The sequence below is a fragment of the Triticum aestivum genome, chromosome 3A (assembly GCF_018294505.1).
Source record: "Triticum aestivum cultivar Chinese Spring chromosome 3A, IWGSC CS RefSeq v2.1, whole genome shotgun sequence".
Lineage (NCBI taxonomy): Eukaryota > Viridiplantae > Streptophyta > Magnoliopsida > Poales > Poaceae > Triticum > Triticum aestivum.
Window position 1 is genome coordinate 638,222,137 of NC_057800.1, and position 19,692 is coordinate 638,241,828.

The 19,692-nt window shown below is 42.7% G+C and overlaps 2 protein-coding genes across 5 annotated transcripts; both read left to right on the forward strand.

Moving 5' to 3' along the window:
• The first annotated feature begins 4,837 nt into the window (after window positions 1–4,837).
• LOC123058870 (uncharacterized) lies at window positions 4,838–6,517 on the forward strand. Its single transcript, XM_044481543.1, has 5 exons — window positions 4,838–4,896; window positions 4,996–5,069; window positions 5,556–5,907; window positions 6,001–6,080; window positions 6,211–6,517. Exons 3-5 carry the CDS (start codon window positions 5,562–5,564, stop codon window positions 6,286–6,288), a joined length of 504 nt encoding a protein of 167 aa, XP_044337478.1. The 5' UTR covers window positions 4,838–4,896; window positions 4,996–5,069; window positions 5,556–5,561; the 3' UTR covers window positions 6,289–6,517.
• A 472-nt stretch (window positions 6,518–6,989) lies between these two features.
• LOC123058871 (uncharacterized) lies at window positions 6,990–12,831 on the forward strand. Of its 4 annotated transcripts, XM_044481546.1 has the most exons (8): window positions 6,990–7,156; window positions 7,231–7,299; window positions 11,084–11,137; window positions 11,231–11,707; window positions 12,022–12,096; window positions 12,289–12,345; window positions 12,436–12,509; window positions 12,576–12,831. In XM_044481546.1, exons 3-8 carry the CDS (start codon window positions 11,102–11,104, stop codon window positions 12,655–12,657), a joined length of 801 nt encoding a protein of 266 aa, XP_044337481.1. In that variant the 5' UTR covers window positions 6,990–7,156; window positions 7,231–7,299; window positions 11,084–11,101; the 3' UTR covers window positions 12,658–12,831. The 4 variants fall into 4 exon arrangements, with proteins under 4 accessions (XP_044337481.1, XP_044337479.1, XP_044337482.1 ...); XM_044481544.1 differs by having other exon boundaries at window positions 12,289–12,509; XM_044481547.1 differs by lacking the exon at window positions 12,022–12,096.
• Window positions 12,832–19,692: the final 6,861 nt, after the last annotated feature.

Below are 19,692 nucleotides of genomic sequence, written 5' to 3' on the forward strand. Positions count from 1 at the left end.
ATGTTCTTGCTCCAGAGAGAGAGCGTAGTGTTTTTCTGGGTTCCGAACCAGTCGAACCTGTCCAACCTCCCGAACCCCCTGAACCCCCTCTACGTTGCGCATGGGCCTCCTTTTATACGCTAAAGGGGTCACCGACAGGTGGCAATGCAGAGAAGGGTACAAATGTAAAAAGCGAGGTGGTTGGTACAGTTACTTGTATAGTGCACCCTACCTAACCCTGACGGCAGGGGACAAGGGCATTAAATGCCCGTCTGAATCGCCCAAACAGTGCAGGAAAGGACCGTTAGGGGCGCCACCGTTCGCCACGATGGCGATCTTGTCAGCTTCGCATGCCACTGCGCACCGCTGGCTGCACAGCCTCCCGCCACGCGCGCCTGGAGAGGCCCCCAGAGCGACACGTTGGTGGATGCGCTGGAGCGTGGGCACAGAGTGGCCGCTTGCCGCGGCAAGCGCCTTGCCGCTGCTGTTATCTTGTCGGGTCCGGAAGCTTGTCGCTCACCGGGCCTCGAGGTACCTTGGTTGGTCTTCCCGGCAAGCTCCTCTTGCGGGGCCTTGTTGCCTTGCCGGAGCGCGTGGCGCGTCGCGGCAAGTTCCTTGGAGTGCCTTGGTTGGCCTTCCCGGCAAGCTCCTCTTGTCGGGGCCTTGTCTCCTGAGCTTAAATACTTTGTTCTTGAATGGCTCCAAGGGAACCACGGAGGATCTTGGCGTTCGCCTGGCAAGCCTTGCCGCGGGGTGCTGCAACTGCCCGTGCACAAGTTTGGGGTACTAGGGTACCCCTGTTCTAGTACACCGATAGTGTATCTTGTGGATCTATTCTCATGGAGTTGGTTGAGCTATCCAGCACATCACTGGCTGAAGCAATGTTCGAGAAACTCGGTCTCCCTAAACCAGTGTACTTTGTGCATCATCTTCCACAAGATCGATTTAGAACAGAGATTCAATTTCACCGCACAAAAGCACGGTACCATGCTTCAGCGCGCCGGACTAAATTATCAAGCCATATATGTCAGAGTGGGGTAGCATCGATGAATCATGCAGCCGAGAAGGCCATCGAATACATGCAGAACAAAGAGGGTAAGGTGCTTGTGGACTATAACTATTATCAGCTAGAGCAAATGAAGATGGCACATACAAGATTATCAGCCAGGTTGCTAGAACAGTCAGATGAAATCAACCAGCACAGCAAAACCATCAAGCAGATAACTAAAGAAGCATGCGACTATGTGGAGCAAGTGCGCAATGCATCAAACAGAATCCAAGACCTTGCTGCCGTTTTCTTAGACCCTGCTACCTCAATGTGTGTTTCTAATATGAAGCAAGCTATCATGGAGATTCACAGTTCAATTGTTGCACTTCAGAGCTCTACAACTACGACATCTCAGTTCCTAGGGGAAAAAGGCATGTACTCAGATGATGAAGTGCCTGAACAGAGCTACAGTGGCCACTCAGATGAAGATTCAGTCAATGATATTCATCAACACATGGATGATGACTATGTCCCATCCCCATGAGCGTCATATTGAGCCTGCTGAACTGTCTCGTTGCCATGTGAAGCTGTATATGTATGGCTTCACTGCTAGGAAGCGGCTCTGTGTTTGTTGTGTTCAGTCTCCTAGGTTGCTTAAATAAGATGTGAAGCTGTCTACTCATAGCTTCGACCTAGAAATCTTTATCCTTTCTGAACTTCAATCTGGACATGTATAAGTGTAAAGTCTATGTCCTCGTGTTAAGACAGTGTTATTTATCTGTGCGTTTCATCCGCTATGATTCTTCCTTTCAATATCTCCGCTATGAACATACATTCATTTTCTTTAATCTTCCAAGATCAAATCAATGAACATTTGCTAGCGTAATATACAAATAACTATTTACCCTTTTTACTCAATTCTCCTTGTTCATCAACAGATAAAAAACAACCCTCTTCACCCATCGATTCAGTGTTACCAGAGAGCATCTCATGGAGAAGAACAAATCCTGGCCTTTCGACCTACCCACAGGTGTATGAATTTACTAATGCTACACCAAGTGCCATTTGAGCAGGCATACATATCTTTTCATCTTTCTAACTTCCTAACACATTTATTGCTACCACAGCCAATCAATTGAGCGAGTGAATGTTAACAGAGAGATACATGATTGATAATATTTATTCTTCACAAGGTTTTATAAGCGCAGTAGAACACAAGACCAGAGAGGTTGTGGAGCTGTGTTCCCACTACATACTAGCACGGTGGGATGGATTGCCTATGGATGAGCACCACGTCACGCCACTCATTTCGAAACATCTTCATCTGCCATATCAACCATATCTGTATCCTCCATATGAAAACGCATCCTGGTTGGTGCTAGATTTAATGAATGAGGCAAACACAACTTATGCACGTGCGGTTCTGTCCAGTGGAGTGACCATGGCACTAGATGGGACTGAAGTTCTATGTTACCCTATTTTTCAGATTGAGGAAATGATGGAGACAGCGATTGCACATCTAAAGGTAAAGATCTATGGTTTGCCGTTACATCTTTGGACTAGAAGAGCAATTGAGCGTGCCCTGCAGCCACATTGCATTGTTGAGAATGTTAGTCAAGCCAATCTCAGCTTTCGCAAGCTTCGATCAGTAAATTCCACGGCATGGGCTGTTAGAACTGCTGTGCCATTCCCATGGTATATACTTGTTCATGTCTCCAGCAAGTATGACAAAGGAAGAAACCAAAGCAGTGGCCACAAGAACACAGAGACATTTTGTATTGGTGTTGGCAGAATTAATATTGGAACTCCTCATAACAAGTCTCTTCAAAGAACAGACATGAGGATTCCTTCTTTCCTGCGGGCACTAAAGAAAGGAATGGTTTCCCATTCATATTTAAATGATGTTGACATACCAGCTGACCAAATGCGGATATTGGAATCATCATTCCTCCTGGTGTCTTGCGATGAGGGAAAAATTATCACAGAGGATAAGTTAACACGCTGTTTGCAGCAAATGCAGATTGAATGTCCTGGAAAAGCCATAGTCAAGCAAGTTGGCAGGTTCAATACCTTGTATATTTCCAAGGGCCAGTAACTGCAACTTTGTTTCACACGTTGTCTACTGATGCTGCTGGAATCCAGCTACCTTTTGGTGCGTTCTTAGTTCAGAAATGGTCAACGTCTGCTGGAGCTGTATCTTCTAGCCTCTCTCGAAAAGAACAAATAAGAGCTACAGGGCTGCCAACTGAGTTTTACACCCCATCTATAATTGAAGACATCCTGAGCCCTCACTGCATGTTAGAAAACAGCAGCCATTAAGTTGATGATTCTCCTGATGTTTGGTTCTATGACTGTGCCATGTGGGCAAATGAAAACAAAGATATTCCAGAGGTCATATCTATTTGGACTGCTCCAAATGGATTAATAGTGGAGCAGTCACCTGTTCAAGATCTTCAGGTTCCTCTGCAGTTGTACCATGCAAGAATTATTATCCGCTAATATCACCATGCTTTAGGAGCTTAGATCACAGTGCCGACATATCTACCTCAATTGGGCAGCCTTCATTATTTACGTGTTTCTGTAAATAAGTAGAAGTCAGACTGCTATGTCTACGCTTTTGCACCATGCAATCTGTCGCTTGTTGCCTACTACTTTTCCCTCGCGTATCTTTTTCTTTTTATGTTCTGGCTATGCCACTCCAGGGCTGTCCTCCTAAGGATAATTCTTGCTTGTCGATCTTCCTTTTTAATTAACCAGCCCATTTTGCAAAACAGATGTTGTGTTGTTTAAAATTCACATGCGCGGTACTGGATTTTAATTACACTTCTTTGAACCCTTCCAATATAAGTATTTTTCCTCTAATATATAACTGATATATGCGTACTGCAGTAGAAATTACAGAATGGTGATCCACCTGATTATTCATTACTGAGGAAATGTTTTGTTTTTCACATGTTATCTTCAGTCTTAACTTACGTTCTTACTGCCTTCATACAATTTATGATTCAAAAGAGGCTGCCCAAATAAAAAAATAGGCAGTCCAGTTATTTGTATTTCTTTCATTGTTACTTGATTTTTTATTCCCTTTCTTTCTTTCTTCGGTTTTCTTCAATTTATCTTTGTTTCTTTGTTGTGCCTTTTCTTTTCCATTGGTTTCCCTTGTACATTTTTTCTATATACCATGAACATTTATATATATACAGTTTTTGTTTTTTCCAAAAAAATGATTAAAAATCTGATTTTTTTCCATGTCTACGTTTTCCATACATATTGTACGTATTTTGTATACATCAGGAATATTTTTGTATACACGTTAATTTTTTGCAAATACATGATTAAGATACTTTTAAACTTATACTTCTTGATGTATAACTTTTCATGAAAATTGTACACTTTCTTGCAATAGGAATTTCTAATATATACACTTATTTTTTTCATATACATGATTACTGATTTCTAACACATATATTTTTATGCTGCTTTTTACATACACATTGAATTTTTTTCTACATCTGGGATTTTTTATATGCACGCTTAATTTTTTAAAAATCCATGATTAACATTTTTGAAAATTTATATTTTTATGTCCATTATTTCCACACACACAATATGTTCTGTATACATCGGATACTTCTATTAGTTTAGCCTTGCGATATAATACGTGTCCTATAAAACTAATGATTAGCCCTATAATAAATCACATCTATTTTCGTACTCTGCAAGCACATCTTCGCTCACGCACACAAAACAAAAAGGGCATGTACATAAACTTCAGCATATGTATAAAGGTTCCACCCGCTAGCCCATATGCAAGCCCATTATTTCATGGGCTAAGAACCTCATGACAAATACAACCTTTTTACCAGGTCCGTTCCTTCTGCCTTATCCTCTCCTTCAGACCAACCGAAACCGAATCCTCTCTGCTTCGGGTGAGTTCATCCCTTCTTCAATGCTCTCTTACCATTGCAGCGCCAGATTTCTAGGCCTCCTTACTTCCCTGTAAATTTACTGTTTGTTTCAATCTGCAGACTTTCGTCTGCCCTTCTGTCTTCCTTGACAGCGATTTCTACCGCTTGTTGCCCCGTCCGTTCTGCCTGCAGAGGTATTTTTGTAAATCTCAGATTCAGCTTATCTCGCTCCACCGTTTAATGCACCCGTGCTTGCCTTCGTTACATTGAAGATTATGAACGTCGCATGAAAATGAGAGAAATCCCTGTTTATTCACTGGCTCGGTCAAATAGCCTGATATTTACCCTTGACTTTGTCTAGGTGAACAGAGCACTCCACTCGAGTTTATGGTTTTCCTATACTGCAGCAAATTCTTTATTTCCCTGGCTTGTTCATGCTCATAAAATTACATATACCAGCTACTGAATCGACTGTTACTCACCAAGCACTGCACATTTTGCTTCATCCATCTATACATATAGAAGATTCATCTGCTTATATTAACCATAGATTGCTTGCTATCCTGTCGTCTCTGCTTGCTATTTACCTCGTGCATGTGCTTTCCTGCCTTCGATGAAACACCATTACACCACTGCATGATATTCTCACTTCTCAACTAACATCCTGTAAAAATCTCCAGGACAACATGAACACTGAAAATCACCAATATGTTGCTGATGCTAATGGATTTGATAGAGTTATCGAGTCTGAGGTCAACAAGAAAAATATAATGCCAGCATCTTATGCGGGCAAACTTTGCTGCATGGCTGAAAACTTCCACGATGCTATCGCTGTTTCACGTGTCCATGGCTCACCTGATATATTCACAGACTTCACGTATGATCCAAACTGGCCTGAGATAGTTCAGGGTCTTGAGCATGGACAACAGGCAGTCGATGAGGCTGATTTTACTGCTCAAGTGTATCAACTGAAACTCCTTGAGTACGTGGAAAAAATTAAGACCGGACAGGTGTTTGGGCCTGTAGTTACTGGTAATGTAGCCAGTGTCTTCCCTTGGTTTCCTTAACTTTTTCTCTCCATGCATCTTAATTTCCCTGTTCTTCACTTGCCCTCTTGTTTTCCAGTCCTCCACTCCGTGGACTTCCACAAGAGGAGTCTGCCCCATGCACATATCCTTGTTTGGCAGGAAAAAGATTATGGGCAGGTCATAACGCCAACTTCCCTAAATCCTCTCTTTCATCTGCTATTAGTATTTCTACCAAATTTAGATTCTTCTTTCTTTTCCATGGTTTCTTATTTCGGAATTCCTAATAATTAAGCTGCCCATGTCACAGGGATCTGCGTCCACTAATGTTGATGATGATGCTCTTGCGATTGCACATGCTAACGCCATGGAGGCTGCACTTCGCTGATTTGGATCTAACAACTAAAGCCCTGTCCACAAAGACAAGTGAAAACTGCTTTGCCATTGCTGTTTTCACACGATTGGCCAAGTTCCCAAAATAGCCTGTTACTATGTTCGCCGCATGTTTGTAAACCAAGTGTTTGGCAACCTCCAATCATACATTCCCTTATTTATGATCTGAACTAGGCTATTTTCATGCTCTATGAATATCGTTATTAACCCTTTGTTGGTGTGCCCTCTGTACCTCATGACTATTTTAATTTACTAAGATACCTGCTCTAAAGAAGAAAATCACGTTTAGGATAAACCCACACCCGCTTTTTTTCCTGTGTAGGATAAACCTACACCCAGCTTTTCCTTGGCCGTTGCATCTCTAGGCCTAGGTACGTGCAATTATAATGGTAGTCTCATCCCTACCACACTCATAAACCCTACATGCTCAACCTAACTATATATCTTACCAGGCTTAAGTAGAAGAAAACAGTAGAAGAAAATAGAAAACAAGGAAAAAACAAATAATAATGAACAAAGGGACAAAGGAAAAAGATTCAGTGGATCCATTCGCTGCCGCTTTATATTCGGCTCCTCGCAGGCCACAAGCGTCGCTGCTCGTGGGCTGACTAAATGATACATGGGCTATCAAAAAACTGTGCGGCCCAGTCGCAGCCTACCTATGGCCCGATGGCGGTAACTCTCACCTCCGAGCCCCCCACCAGGCGAGACGCCCTTATCCATCCTCTCCTTCTCTTCTCGTCTTATCCATCCATCTCCTCACACTCTTCCTCATCGCCTGCTCAGATCTAACCTGCGGCACCACCGACGCCAAGCTCAACATGGAAGCCACGAAGGCTGCTGCCGATTGACTCTTCCACACGGTATTCCTTCCGCACCGTTGTGTTTTACTCCCCTCTGATCCTTTCTCATACCTTTTCCCTCATGCTTGTTCTAGATCCACGTTTTCTCTGCCGACCTGACAAGCGCCCCTTCTCCCACCGGTCAACATCGTCTTTCTCGGCAGGTAAACTCCTATTCCGGCCCACTTTTCTTCAGCGTGTGACTGCCTTTGAGGCACCAATGCATGATGCATCTAAAGGCGCTTGAGCCTATGCTTTCGATTATCCTAAACTTTTTCCTGCCCAATATAAACAAACTAGGTGAAAATGATAGGTCTACCTAATAGTTTTCTTTCATTTCAGCAACCCTGTCCAATATAGATTATAGATTATAGAAAATTGATCCTGGGCATCTTTATCTACTTAGAATCACTTTTCTCGTCGCAAAATCCAACCCAAAGAAACAACTCCTCGCCCATAGTTTTCCCTTCTTCTTCCTACCCATATAGACCTGCAGGTGGTCCTATACTTAGAGCCAGATTTTCCAGCAGTGATGTTTTGTCTCGCTTGCGGCAGGTCCCAGCAATGGCTTATGTTCCAATTTCGTCTAAGATTCTGCTTGATGCTATGTTAGAGAAGGTTGGCCTTCCAGCGGCCACCTACTTGGCGCGCCCAACAGAGGGCACGCGTCTGGAGGTCACCGTTACCTTTTACCCAATCAAGATCAAGCTCGGGAGGTCACCTGTCAAAGTTTCCCTGTCTACCTCACAGCACTAGGATCTAGCAGAAGCTCAGGATTATGTGGCTGCTGCAGCAATTAAGTACATGGATGCTTGCGAGGGTGTGGTTCCAAAAGATTACCATTATGATCAACTAAGGACTGTGGAAAAGGAAAATGTACTATTGGGTCAGCAGCTTAAGTCAATGAAGAGGGACAATGCATCTCTGAAACAAGAGCTGAAAGAGAGCCTTGGAAAAAACAAGCTCCTGAGCAAAGGATGGGATGGATCCTTGAGCACGGAACAGACCATCGTGAGCAACCTTAACCATCTGGTCCACAACAGGCTAAGCCCAGGGTCTACTCCAGATTACCTGGAGCTCAATAATGTTCTTCTCAATGTAGAGGCCAGCTGCGAATACCTTCACCAGTACATTGATGAGGCCATGGTCAACCTTCAAGAAACTGGTGTCTATCCTTATGGCCAGGAGCAGTCAACAGACAATGATGAGGACCTACCAACCTCACTTGATGATGAGCAGATCTTCGACAACAAAGGACTGCTCTACTGATTTCTGTGTCGTACCTGAAGATCACTTCTAACAGCCTTGCAAGAATCTTCAGATCACTGCTATCATCATTAGAGCTAGTTGTTGCTCCCTACTAATATAGTTATCTATAGCCATATGTAATATATATCCTATCGCACCATGGCACAGTCGGTTCTTCCAAAGCTATCTGCTGAGCCTTAATGATCTATATGTGTATGTGAACCTAATGATGTAATATGTCCTATCGAACCATGCCACTCTCCATTATGCCAAATCTACTGTTGGACGTTCATGCTTTATTTATTTGTTTCGCTACGCTCTGCTGTGTTTAAATCATATGTCTAATAGCATTCTTATGCTTCCAAGTTTATCTCAGCGTTATGCCTGTTTTTTTACATTTAGTTACATAGGTATGTGTGCTAACTGAATAATTATGTCACGTTATGCCTTCTGAATCCAATGAGCAAGCGGCGGCACCAAACAAAGTCTGTGCATGCCTCTTCTACCAACTCTTTCCTTTGAGCAGTCTCATCTGCGGTTTATAATAACACACGTTGTCACCTAATTACATCATCCCACAAGGAAAAAATAACACAGATCGGCGAAAATCACACCAAAGCCTACCACCTCTGTTAGAAGAAATGTTATAAATTGTCAGCAAGTATACATCCTAAATGCACATGTACCTTATAGACTATGTGATTTAGGCTAAAGATAAAGTAATTAGAATATTTTGTCACTACGATAAATGTTGGGTTTCGTAGTAATTTCAAAAAAATTCCTACGCACATGCAAGATCATGGTGATGCATAGCAACGAGAGGGGGAGAGTGTGATCTACGTACCCTTGTAGATCCACAACGGAAGCGTTAACTTGGTTGATGTAGTCGTACGTCTCCACGGCCCGACCGATCAAGCACCGAAACTACGGCACCTCCGAGTTCTAGCACACGTTCAGCTCGATGACGATCCCCGGACTCCGATCCAGCAAAGTGTCGGGGAAGAGTTCCGTCAGCACGATGGTGTGGTGACGATCTTGATGTACTACCATCGCAGGGCTTCGCCTAAGCACTGCTACAATATTATCGAGGACTGGAAGGGGGCACCGCACACGGCTAAGAATATGATCACGTGGATCAACTTGTGTCTCTAGGGGTGCCCCGTGCCTCCGTATATAAAGGCTCAAAGGGGGGGCTGGCCGGCCAAGACGTGGCGCGCCAGGAGGAGTCCTACTCCTTCCGGGAGTAGGACTCCCCCCTTTCCTAGTTGGAATAGGATTCGCGGAGGGGGGGAAAGAGGAGAGAGAGGAGGAAGGGGGGTCGGCCCCCTCTCCTTGTCCTATTCGGACCAAAGGGGGGAGGGGCGCGCGGCCCATCTCTGGCCACCTCTCCTCTCTTCCACTAAGGCCCACTAAGGCCCATATACCTCCCGGGGGGTTCCGGTAACCTCCCGGTACTCCGGTAAAATCCCGATTTCACCCGGAACACTTCCGATATCCAAACATAGGCTTCCAATATATAAATCTTTATATCTCGACCATTTCGAGACTCCTCGTCATGTCCGTGATCACATCTGGGACTCCGAACAACCTTCGGTACATCAAAATGCATAAACTCATAATATAACTGTCATCATAACCTTAAGCGTGCGGACCCTACGGGTTCGAGAACAATGTAGACATGACCGAGACACATCTCCGGTCAATAACCAATAGCGGAACCTAGATGCTCATATTGGCTCCTACATATTCTACGAAGATCTTTTATCGATCAGACCGCATAACAACATATGTTGTTCCCTTTGTCATCGGTATGTTACTTGCCCGGGATTCGATCGTCGGTATCCCATACCTAGTTCAATCTCGTTACCGACAAGTCTCTTTACTCGTTGCGTAATACATCATCTCGCAACTAACTCATTAGTTGCAATGCTTGCAAGGCTTAAGTGATGTGCATTACCAAGAGGGCCCAGAGATACCTCTCCGACAATCGGAGTGACAAATCCTAATCTCGAAATACGCCAACCCAACATGTACCTTTGGAGACACCTGTAGAGCTCCTTTATAATCACCCAGTTACGTTGTGACATTTGGTAGCACACAAAGTGTCCCTCCGGCAAACGGGAGTTGCATAATCTCATAGTCATAGGAACATGTATAAGTCATGAAGAAAGCAATAGCAACATACTAAACGATCGGGTGCTAAGCTAATGGAATGGGTCATGTCAATCAGATCATTCAATTAATGATGTGATCCCGTTAATCAAATAACAACTCTTTGTCTATGGTTAGGAAACATAACCATCTTTGATTAACGAGCTAGTCAAGTAGAGGCATACTAGTGACACTCTGTTTGTCTATGTATTCACACATGTATTATGTTTCTGGTTAATACAATTCTAGCATGAATAATAAACATTTATCATGAAATAAGGAAATAAATAATAACTTTATTATTGCCTCTAGGGCATATTTCCTTCAATAAATACATAAAGAACATATCCTTAGCTATTATTATAGATCATCATCCTTTCACACAGAGTTTCCATTATAGATGTTTACTGGTGTGCGCTTTATTATTAGATGCTCATACCGTCTCACCTTATGCCAATTGGCTAAAATTACCTGCTCCTGCTTATAGCCTGATGGGCCAATGTATGTGAACAACTGCCTTCTAACCTCGCTAAATACTTATTGCTGCAGGGTCAAATCCTTCTTGCCATGGATGACAACTTATTCGTGCCTCTGCTCCCAAAGGTAAGATCGCCTGACATAACCTGTTGTTGCCACCTACTCATTTCTGCAGCATCTTCAAGGAATCCTGTTCATTGTTAACTATTCGTTCCACAGCTTGCAGCAACACTGGTCACCATCAGCAGGAAGCACATGCTGCAGTTATCCGTAAATGCCCTTAGAGTTACAGCAAGCCAATCAGTACACTATGACGAAGATGATGGCAGTTTCTTTGCCACTGTTGAAATACATGTTCCAGCACATGAAAACATTCCTCAGTTTAAAACAACCATATTTGCTGGACACAACTGCCAAACAACAAACGCCGCTCATGAATCAGTGAGTACTGCTGCTCTGCATTACATGCAGCAAGCAGGCATTCTAATTATCGATGACCTGAATTTCCCTGAGCTTCAAAAGTGCAAAAAAGAGGTGGTCAGAGCCAAGTCATGGTCAGACATATTTGGGCATGAAACAGTCAAGCTAAAGAGAAAAATAGGTTCCTTAGAGAGGGAATTAGCATCTCTTAAAGAGAACAGTGTTGTTCATAAGCCAATCCAGCAACCCCAGGCAACAGAAGAGCCAGACCAACAGGTACAGGCTGAACCTTCTACATCATGCAATTTAGTTATTCTTTACTTAGTTATTCCTAATTAGTGAATAACCTCTAAAAAATATAAATGGTACAGATATGTACCTCATACAATTTAGCTTAAAATTTTTGTTATGCTGCTGAGAAAATTTAACAAGTTTTTTCTTTGTTTATTGAAAACACGCGCCACCATTTTCATCTAAGAACTTCTATGCACAAACTGATTCCATTCAACGGCTTGAATCTCAGCTTTACTAAGCATTTTATGTTTTCCACTATCTTCCTGCCTGATGTTCCTTTGCCTCTGTGTTTAAAGCCCTCAGCTGCATTGCAAATGTCAACACCGCCTACTGAACAACAGTTTATACAGCCTATTCCAGTTGCAGACATGGTCAGTCATATCCTATGTTTTAACGTGATATATATCTTTCAACTGCACTTCATATCCCACTACAACCACATGTAATTCCATTTCTGGTACAAACAGAGGATGAACAATACCAATGAACCAATGGATATATTTTCTAACTTCTCACTTCAGCCTCTTTTAACTCTATATTTAAAAACCTCAAATGAATTATAGGTGTCAATACCACCATATGAACATCATTGCACTGAACTTTTCACTGTTGCCAATAAGGTCAGTTATTTCCCCTTTTCAGCTAATCTATATGCATGCTGCAAGTGCGCTTTCAATACCTGTGTAATAACATGTCCTGACCATGTGCAGCCCAAAGAGAACAACAAAGGCGATGGCCCCTTCCTGTCAGCTACAACATCAGCTCATAAATTACCTTCTTCTAGGTAAGCGATTACATGCACACATTTCCAATATCTTATCACTTAAAAACTAACAAATTATCTTCTCAGTGCCAGAACTCTAACAAGAAAGCATGGCGTTGGTGCAAGAAGGACTTTGTTTGCCACCAAGGAAAAAGCCACCAATGCTTAGATGCCAAGGGATCAATTAGCAACAACACAAGTTCTATTAGCTCGTGTAGTATATGTTGGAACTCTTGGTTGTACGCTTTTGAGTAGCCTATATGAGCTAACAAACAAAACACCTCTTCTATATCAATGTATTATACTTTCATGATTTCATCTACTAAAAATGCTTCTACAATCTATTTATCATTTGTATGCTTTTATAAACCATAGTAACATATTGCTGTTAACAAGGTGGATTAAAGTTCTAGGTCTTGGTCAACACTTTTGCCTCATTTACTTCTGAGAATAGAAAATAAAATTCAACTCTCAAGAGAGGGCTACCTACAAATTGTTGTTTTCACACGATTGTCCAGGTACCCACAATAGCCAATTACTATGTTTGTCGCATATTTGAAAAACCAGTGTTTGCCACTCATAAAGCCATGGTCAACCCCCAGTCATACATTTCCTTATTTAAAATTCAAACTAATCTATTTTCATATTCTATGGATATCATTGTAAGGCATTCAAATCTATTATAAAATATTTATTTAACATATCTATAATTACCAGTGTAATGTTTCCTGCTTTAGAATCCATGCTTGTATGGTAAACTTTACAAACTTAATATTTAATCCTAAGGTTTAGGCTCTCAATAACCTAATACTGATGCCAGTCGACAAGAAAATCATGGCAAACTCACGCGCTATTATCATGAAATTTAGCTAGGTATGGCCCTCCTTACAACCATGAAATCAATAGCCAACCTTCGTATAGAAAGCAAATCAAAGAAAAGGTAGGATGTGTACACTAAAAAGAAAACAAGAAGTAGAAAAAAAAATGGAAAACGGAAAAGGAAAAGGGATCTTCCCCTGCACCCTGGGCCACGCCAGCCCAACAGGCCAAGTTGGCCCGGCCTCCCCCTCATCTCCCTCCCCGCACACTGTTCCTCCGACTGAGACCCCTTCCTCCCCGCTCATCCCCGCAGGACCAGGCGCGGCGCCAGGCGCCGCCACGTCGCCGATGAGAGGATAAGATGCCCCCGCCTCCTCGGTCCTCTCCCACCTGCTCCACCCACTCCCACTCGTCCCCTCGCCCCCTCCAAGGCCTCTTCCCCCCTCCCCTCCGCCTCGCTGTACACCCAGCCTTCCCCTACTCAGCGACGGCAGCAAGAGTCATCCACGCCTGTGACAACAAAGGTAATTCACCACCCAGGTTCATTGATCCCTCATTCTCCACTTTCCCCTCACCTCAATTTCTTTCTTCCAGCTCAGATCCAACAAATCACGCATGGACGACATGGACATTGGAGGTGTATGTGACGAGGGATCTTTAACCTCGGCATTATCGAGGACAAGAACACCTGAACCCAGGGTAACTGAGGGAGTCCTGGATTAGGGGGTGTCCGGATGGCCAGACTATACCTTCAGTCGGACTCCTGGACTATGAAGATACAAGATTGAAGACTTCGTCTCGTGTCCGAAAGGGACTTTCCTTGGCGTGAAAGGCAAGCTTGGCGATACGGATATGTAGATCTCCTACCATTGTAACCGACTTTGTGTAACCCTAACCCTCTCCGGTGTCTATATAAACCGAAGGGTTTTAGTCCGTAGGACAACATGTAGAACAACAATCATACCATAGGCTAGCTTCTAGGGTTTAGCCTCTCCGATCTCGTGGTAGATCTACTCTTGTACTACCCATATCATCAATATTAATCAAGCAGGACATAGGGTTTTACCTCCATCAAGAGGGCCCGAACCTGGGTAAAACTTCGTGTCCCTTGCCTCCTGTTACCATCCGGCCTAGACGCACAGTTCGGGACCCCCTACCCTGTTGCGTTTCGTAGTAATTTCAAAAAAATTCCTACGCACACGCAAGATCATGGTGATGCATAGCAACGAGAGGGGGAGAGTGTGATCTACGTACCCTTGTAGATTGACAACGGAAGCATTAACTTGGTTGATGTAGTCGTACGTCTCCACGGCCCGACCGATCAAGCACCGAAACTACGGCACCTCTGAGTTCTAGCACATGTTCAGCTCGATGACGATCCCCGGACTCCGATCCAGCAAAGTGTCGGGGAAGAGTTCCGTCAGCACGACGGTGTGGTGACGATCTTGATGTACTACCATCGCAGGGCTTCGCCTAAGCACTGCTACAATATTATCGAGGACTATGGTGGAAGGGGGCACCGCACACGGCTAAGAATATGATCATGTGGATCAACTTGTGTCTCTAGGGGTGCCCCGTGCCTCCGTATATAAAGGCTCAAAGGGGGGGCTGGCCGGCCAAGAGGTGGCGCGCCAGGAGGAGTCCTACTCCTTCCGGGAGTAGGACTCCCCCCCTTTCCTAGTTGGAATAGGATTCGCGGAGGGGGGAAAAGAGGAGAGAGAGGAGGAAGGGGGGCCGGCCCCCTCTCGTCTTATTTATACAAAAGGGGCGAGGGGCGCGCGGCCCATCTCTGGCCACCTCTCCTCTCTTCCACTAAGGCCCACTAAGGCCCATATACCTCCCGGGGGGTTCCGGTAACCTCCCGGTACTCCGGTAAAATCCCGATTTCACCCGGAACACTTCCGATATCCAAACATAGGCTTCCAATATATCAATCTTTATGTCTCAACCATTTCGAGACTCCTCATCATGTCCGTGATCACATTCGGGACTCCGAACAACCTTCGGTACATCAAAATACATAAACTCATAATATAACTATCATCATAACCTTAAGCGTGCGGACCCTACGGGTTCGAGAACAATGTAGACATGACCGAGACACATCTCCGGTCAATAACCAATAGCGGAACCTGGATGCACATATTGGCTCCTACATATTCTACGAAGATCTTTTATCGGTCAGACCGCATAACAACATATGTTGTTCCCTTTGTCATCGGTATGTTACTTGCCCGGGATTCGACCGTTGGTATCCCATACCTAGTTCAATCTCGTTACCGGCAAGTCTCTTTACTCGTTCCGTAATACATCATCCCGCAACTAACTCATTAGTTGCAATGCTTGCAAGGCTTAAGTGATGTGCATTACCGAGAGGGCCCAGAGATACCTCTCCGACAATCGGAGTGACAAATCCTAATCTCGAAATACGCCAACCCAACATGTACCTTTGGAGACACCTGTAGAGCTCCTTTATAATCACCCAGTTACGTTGTGACATTTGGTAGCACACAAAGTGTTCCTCCGGCAAACGGAGTTGCATAATCTCATAGTCATAGGAACATGTATAAGTCATGAAGAAAGCAATAGCAACATACTAAACGATCGGGTGCTAAGCTAATGGAATGGGTCATGTCTATCAGATCATTCAACTAATGATGTGATCCCATTAATCAAATAACAACTCTTTGTCCATGGTTAGGAAACATAACCATCTTTGATTAATGAGCTAGTCAAGTAGAGGCATACTAGTGACACTCTATTTGTCTATGTATTCACACATGTATTATGTTTCCGGTTAATACAATTCTAGCATGAATAATAAACATTTATCATGAAATAAGGAAATAAATAATAACTTTATTATTGCCTCTAGGGCATATTTCCTTCAGTCTCCCACTTGCACTAGAGTCAATAATCTAGTTCACATCGCCATGTGATTTAATAGCAATAGTTCACATCACCATGTGATTAACACCCATAGTCCACATCGATATGTGACCAACACCCAAAGGGTTTACTAGAGTCAGTAATCTAGTTCACATCGCTATGTGATTAACACCCAAAGAGTACTAAGGTGTGATCATGTTTTGCTTGTGAGATAATTTTAGTTACCGGGTCTGTTATATTCAGATCCGTAAGTATTTTGCAAATATTTATGTCAACAATGCTCTGCACGGAGCTACTCTAGCTAATTGCTCCCACTTTCAATATGTATCTAGATTGAGACTTAGATTCATCTAGATTTAGTGTCAAAACTTGCATCGGCGTAACCCTTTACGACGAACCTTTTTTCACTTCCATAATCGAGAAACATATCCTTATTCCACTAAGGATAACTTTGACTGTTGTCCAGTGATCTACTCCTAGATCACTATTGTACTCCCTTGCCAAACTCAGTGGTAGGGTATACAATAGATCTGGTACACAGCATGGCATACTTTATAGAACCTATGGCTGAGGCATAGGGAATGACTTTCATTTTCTTTCTATCTTCTGCCGTGGTCGGGCTTTGAGTCTTACTCAATTTCATACCTTGTAACATAGGTAAGAACCCTTTCTATGACTGTTCCATTTTGAACTACTTCAAAATCTTGTCAAGGTATGTACTCATTGAAAAAAACTTATCAAGCGTCTTGATCTATCTCTATAGATCTTGATGCTCAATATATAAGCAGCTTCACCGAGGTCTTTCTTTGAAAAACTCCTTTCAAACACTCCTTTATGCTTTGCAGAATAATTCTACATTATTTCCGATCAACAATATGTCATTCACATATACTTATCAGAAATGTTGTAGTGCTCCCACTCACTTTCTTGTAAATGCAGGCTTCACCGCAAGTCTGTATAAAACTATATGCTTTGATCAACTTATCAAAGCGTATATTCCAACTGCGAGATGCTTATACCAGTCCATAGATGGATCGCTGGAGTTTGCATATTTTGTTAACACCTTTAGGATTGACAAAAACTTCTGGTTGCATCATATACAACTCTTCTTTAAGAAATCCATTAAGGATTGCAATTTTGTTATCCATTTGCCAGATTTCATAAAATGCGGCAATTGCTAACATGATTCGGACAGATTTAAGCATAGATACGAGTGAGAAACTCTCATCGTAGTCAACACCTTGAACTTGTCGAAAACCTTTTGCGACAATTCTAGCTTTGTAGATAGTAACACTACTATCAGCGTCCGTCTTCCTCTTGAAGATCCATTTATTTTCTATGGCTTGCCGATCATCGGGCAAGTCAACCAAAGTCCATACTTTGTTCCCATACATGGATCAAGTCTCAGATTTCATGGCCTCAAACCATTTTGCGGAATCTGGCCTCATCATCGCTTCCTCATAGTTCGCAAGTTCGTCATGGTCTAGTAACATGACTTCCAGAACAGGATTACCGTACCACTCTGGTGCAGATCTCACTCTGGTTTACCTATGAGATTCGGTAGTAACTTGATCTGAAGTTACATGATCACCATCATTAGCTTCCTCACTAATTGGTAGTAGTAGTCACAAGAACAGATTTCTGTGATGAACTACTTTCCAATAAGGGAGATGGTACAATTACCTTATCAAGTTTTCTACTTTCCTCCCACTCACTTCTTTCGAGAGAAACTCCTTCTCTGGAAAGGATCCATTCTTAGCAACGAATGTCTTGCCTTCAGATCTGTGATAGAAGGTGTACCCAATAGTCTCCTTTGGGTATCCTATGAAGACATATTTCTCCGATTTGGGTTTGAGCTTATCAGGATGAAACTTTTTCATATAAGCATCACAATCCCAAACTTTAAGAAACGACAACTTTGGTTTCTTGCCAAACCACGGCTCAGATTGTGTCGTCTCAACGGACTTAGATGGTGCCCTTTTAAACGTGAATGCAGCTGTCTTTAATGCATAACCCTAAAACGATAGTGGTAGATCGGTAAGAGATATCATAGATCGCACCATATCTAATAAAGTACGGTTATGATGTTCGGACACACCATTACACTATGGTGTTCCAGGTAGTGTGAGTAGTGAAACTATTTCACATTTTTTTTAACTGAAGGCCAAACTCGTAACTCAAATATTTTACTTCTGCGATCATATCATAGAAACTTTTATTTTTGTTACGATGATTATCCACTTCACTCTGAAATTCTTTGAACTTTTCAAATGTTTCAGACTTGTGTTTCATCAAGTAGATATGCTCATATCTGCTCAAATCATTTGTGAAGATCAGAAAATAATGATACCTGTTGCGAGCCTCAATATTCATCGGACCACATACATCAGTATGTATGATTTCCAACAAATCTGTTGCTCGCTCCATTGTTCCGAAGAACAGAGTCTTAGTCATCTTCCCCATGAGGCATGGTTCGCAAGCATCAACTGATTCATAATCAAGTGATCCCAAAAGCCCATCAGCATGGAGTTTCTTCATGCGCTTTACACCAATATGACCTAAACAGCAGTGCCACAAATAAGTTGCACTATCATTATTAACTTTGCATCTTTTGGTTTCAATATTATGATTATGTGTATTACTGCGGTCGAGATCCAACGAACTATTTTCATTGGGTGTGTAACCATATAAGGTTTTATTCATGTAAACAGAACAACAATTTATTCTCTTACTTAAATGAATAACCGTATTACAATAAACATGATCAAATCATATTCATGCTCAACGCAAACACCAAATAACACTTATTCAGGTTCAACACTAATCCCGAAAGTATAGGGAGTGCGCGATGATGATCATATCAATCTTGGAACCACTTGCAACACACATCGTCACTTCACCCTTAACTAGTCTCTGTTTATTCTGCAACTCCCGTTTCGAGTTACTAATCTTAGCAACTAAACTAGTATCTATTACTGAGGGGTTGCTAGAAACACAAGTAAAGTACACATCAATAACATGTATATCAAATATACTTATGTTCACTTTGCCATCCTTCTTATCCGCCAATCACTTGGGGTAGTTCTGCTTCCAGTGACCAGTCCCTTTGCAGTAGAAGCACTTAGTCTCAGGCTTAGAATCAGACTTGGGCTTCTTCACTTGAGCAGCAACTTGCTTGCCATTTTTCTTGAAGTTCCCCTTCTTCCCTTTGCCCTTTTCTTGAAACTAGTGGTCTTGTCAACCATCAACACTTGATGTTTTTCTTGATTTCTACCTTCGTTGATTTCAGCATCACGAAGAGCTTGGGAGTTGTTTCCGTTATCCCTTGCATATCATAGTTCATCACGAAGTTCTACTAACTTGGTGATGGTGACTAGAGAATTCTGTCAATCACTATCTTATCTGGAAGATTAACTCCCACTTGATTCAAGCGATTGTAGTACCCAGACAATCTGAGCACATGCTCACTAGTTGAGTGATTCTCCTCCATCTTTTA

Excerpts from the sequence above, each read along its gene's own strand:
- LOC123058870 (XM_044481543.1), top strand. The coding sequence starts at position 5,562 with ATGAACACTGAAAATCACCAATATGTTGCTGATGCTAATGGATTTGAT. Across the intron at positions 5,908-6,000 it reads GTTTGGGCCTGTAGTTACTG|TCCTCCACTCCGTGGACTTC; the intron begins GTAATGTAGCCA and ends CTTGTTTTCCAG. Across the intron at positions 6,081-6,210 it reads AGGAAAAAGATTATGGGCAG|GGATCTGCGTCCACTAATGT; the intron begins GTCATAACGCCA and ends CCCATGTCACAG.
- LOC123058871 (XM_044481544.1), top strand. The coding sequence starts at position 11,102 with ATGGATGACAACTTATTCGTGCCTCTGCTCCCAAAG. Across the intron at positions 11,138-11,230 it reads TCGTGCCTCTGCTCCCAAAG|CTTGCAGCAACACTGGTCAC; the intron begins GTAAGATCGCCT and ends TTCGTTCCACAG. Across the intron at positions 12,097-12,288 it reads CTATTCCAGTTGCAGACATG|GTGTCAATACCACCATATGA; the intron begins GTCAGTCATATC and ends AATGAATTATAG.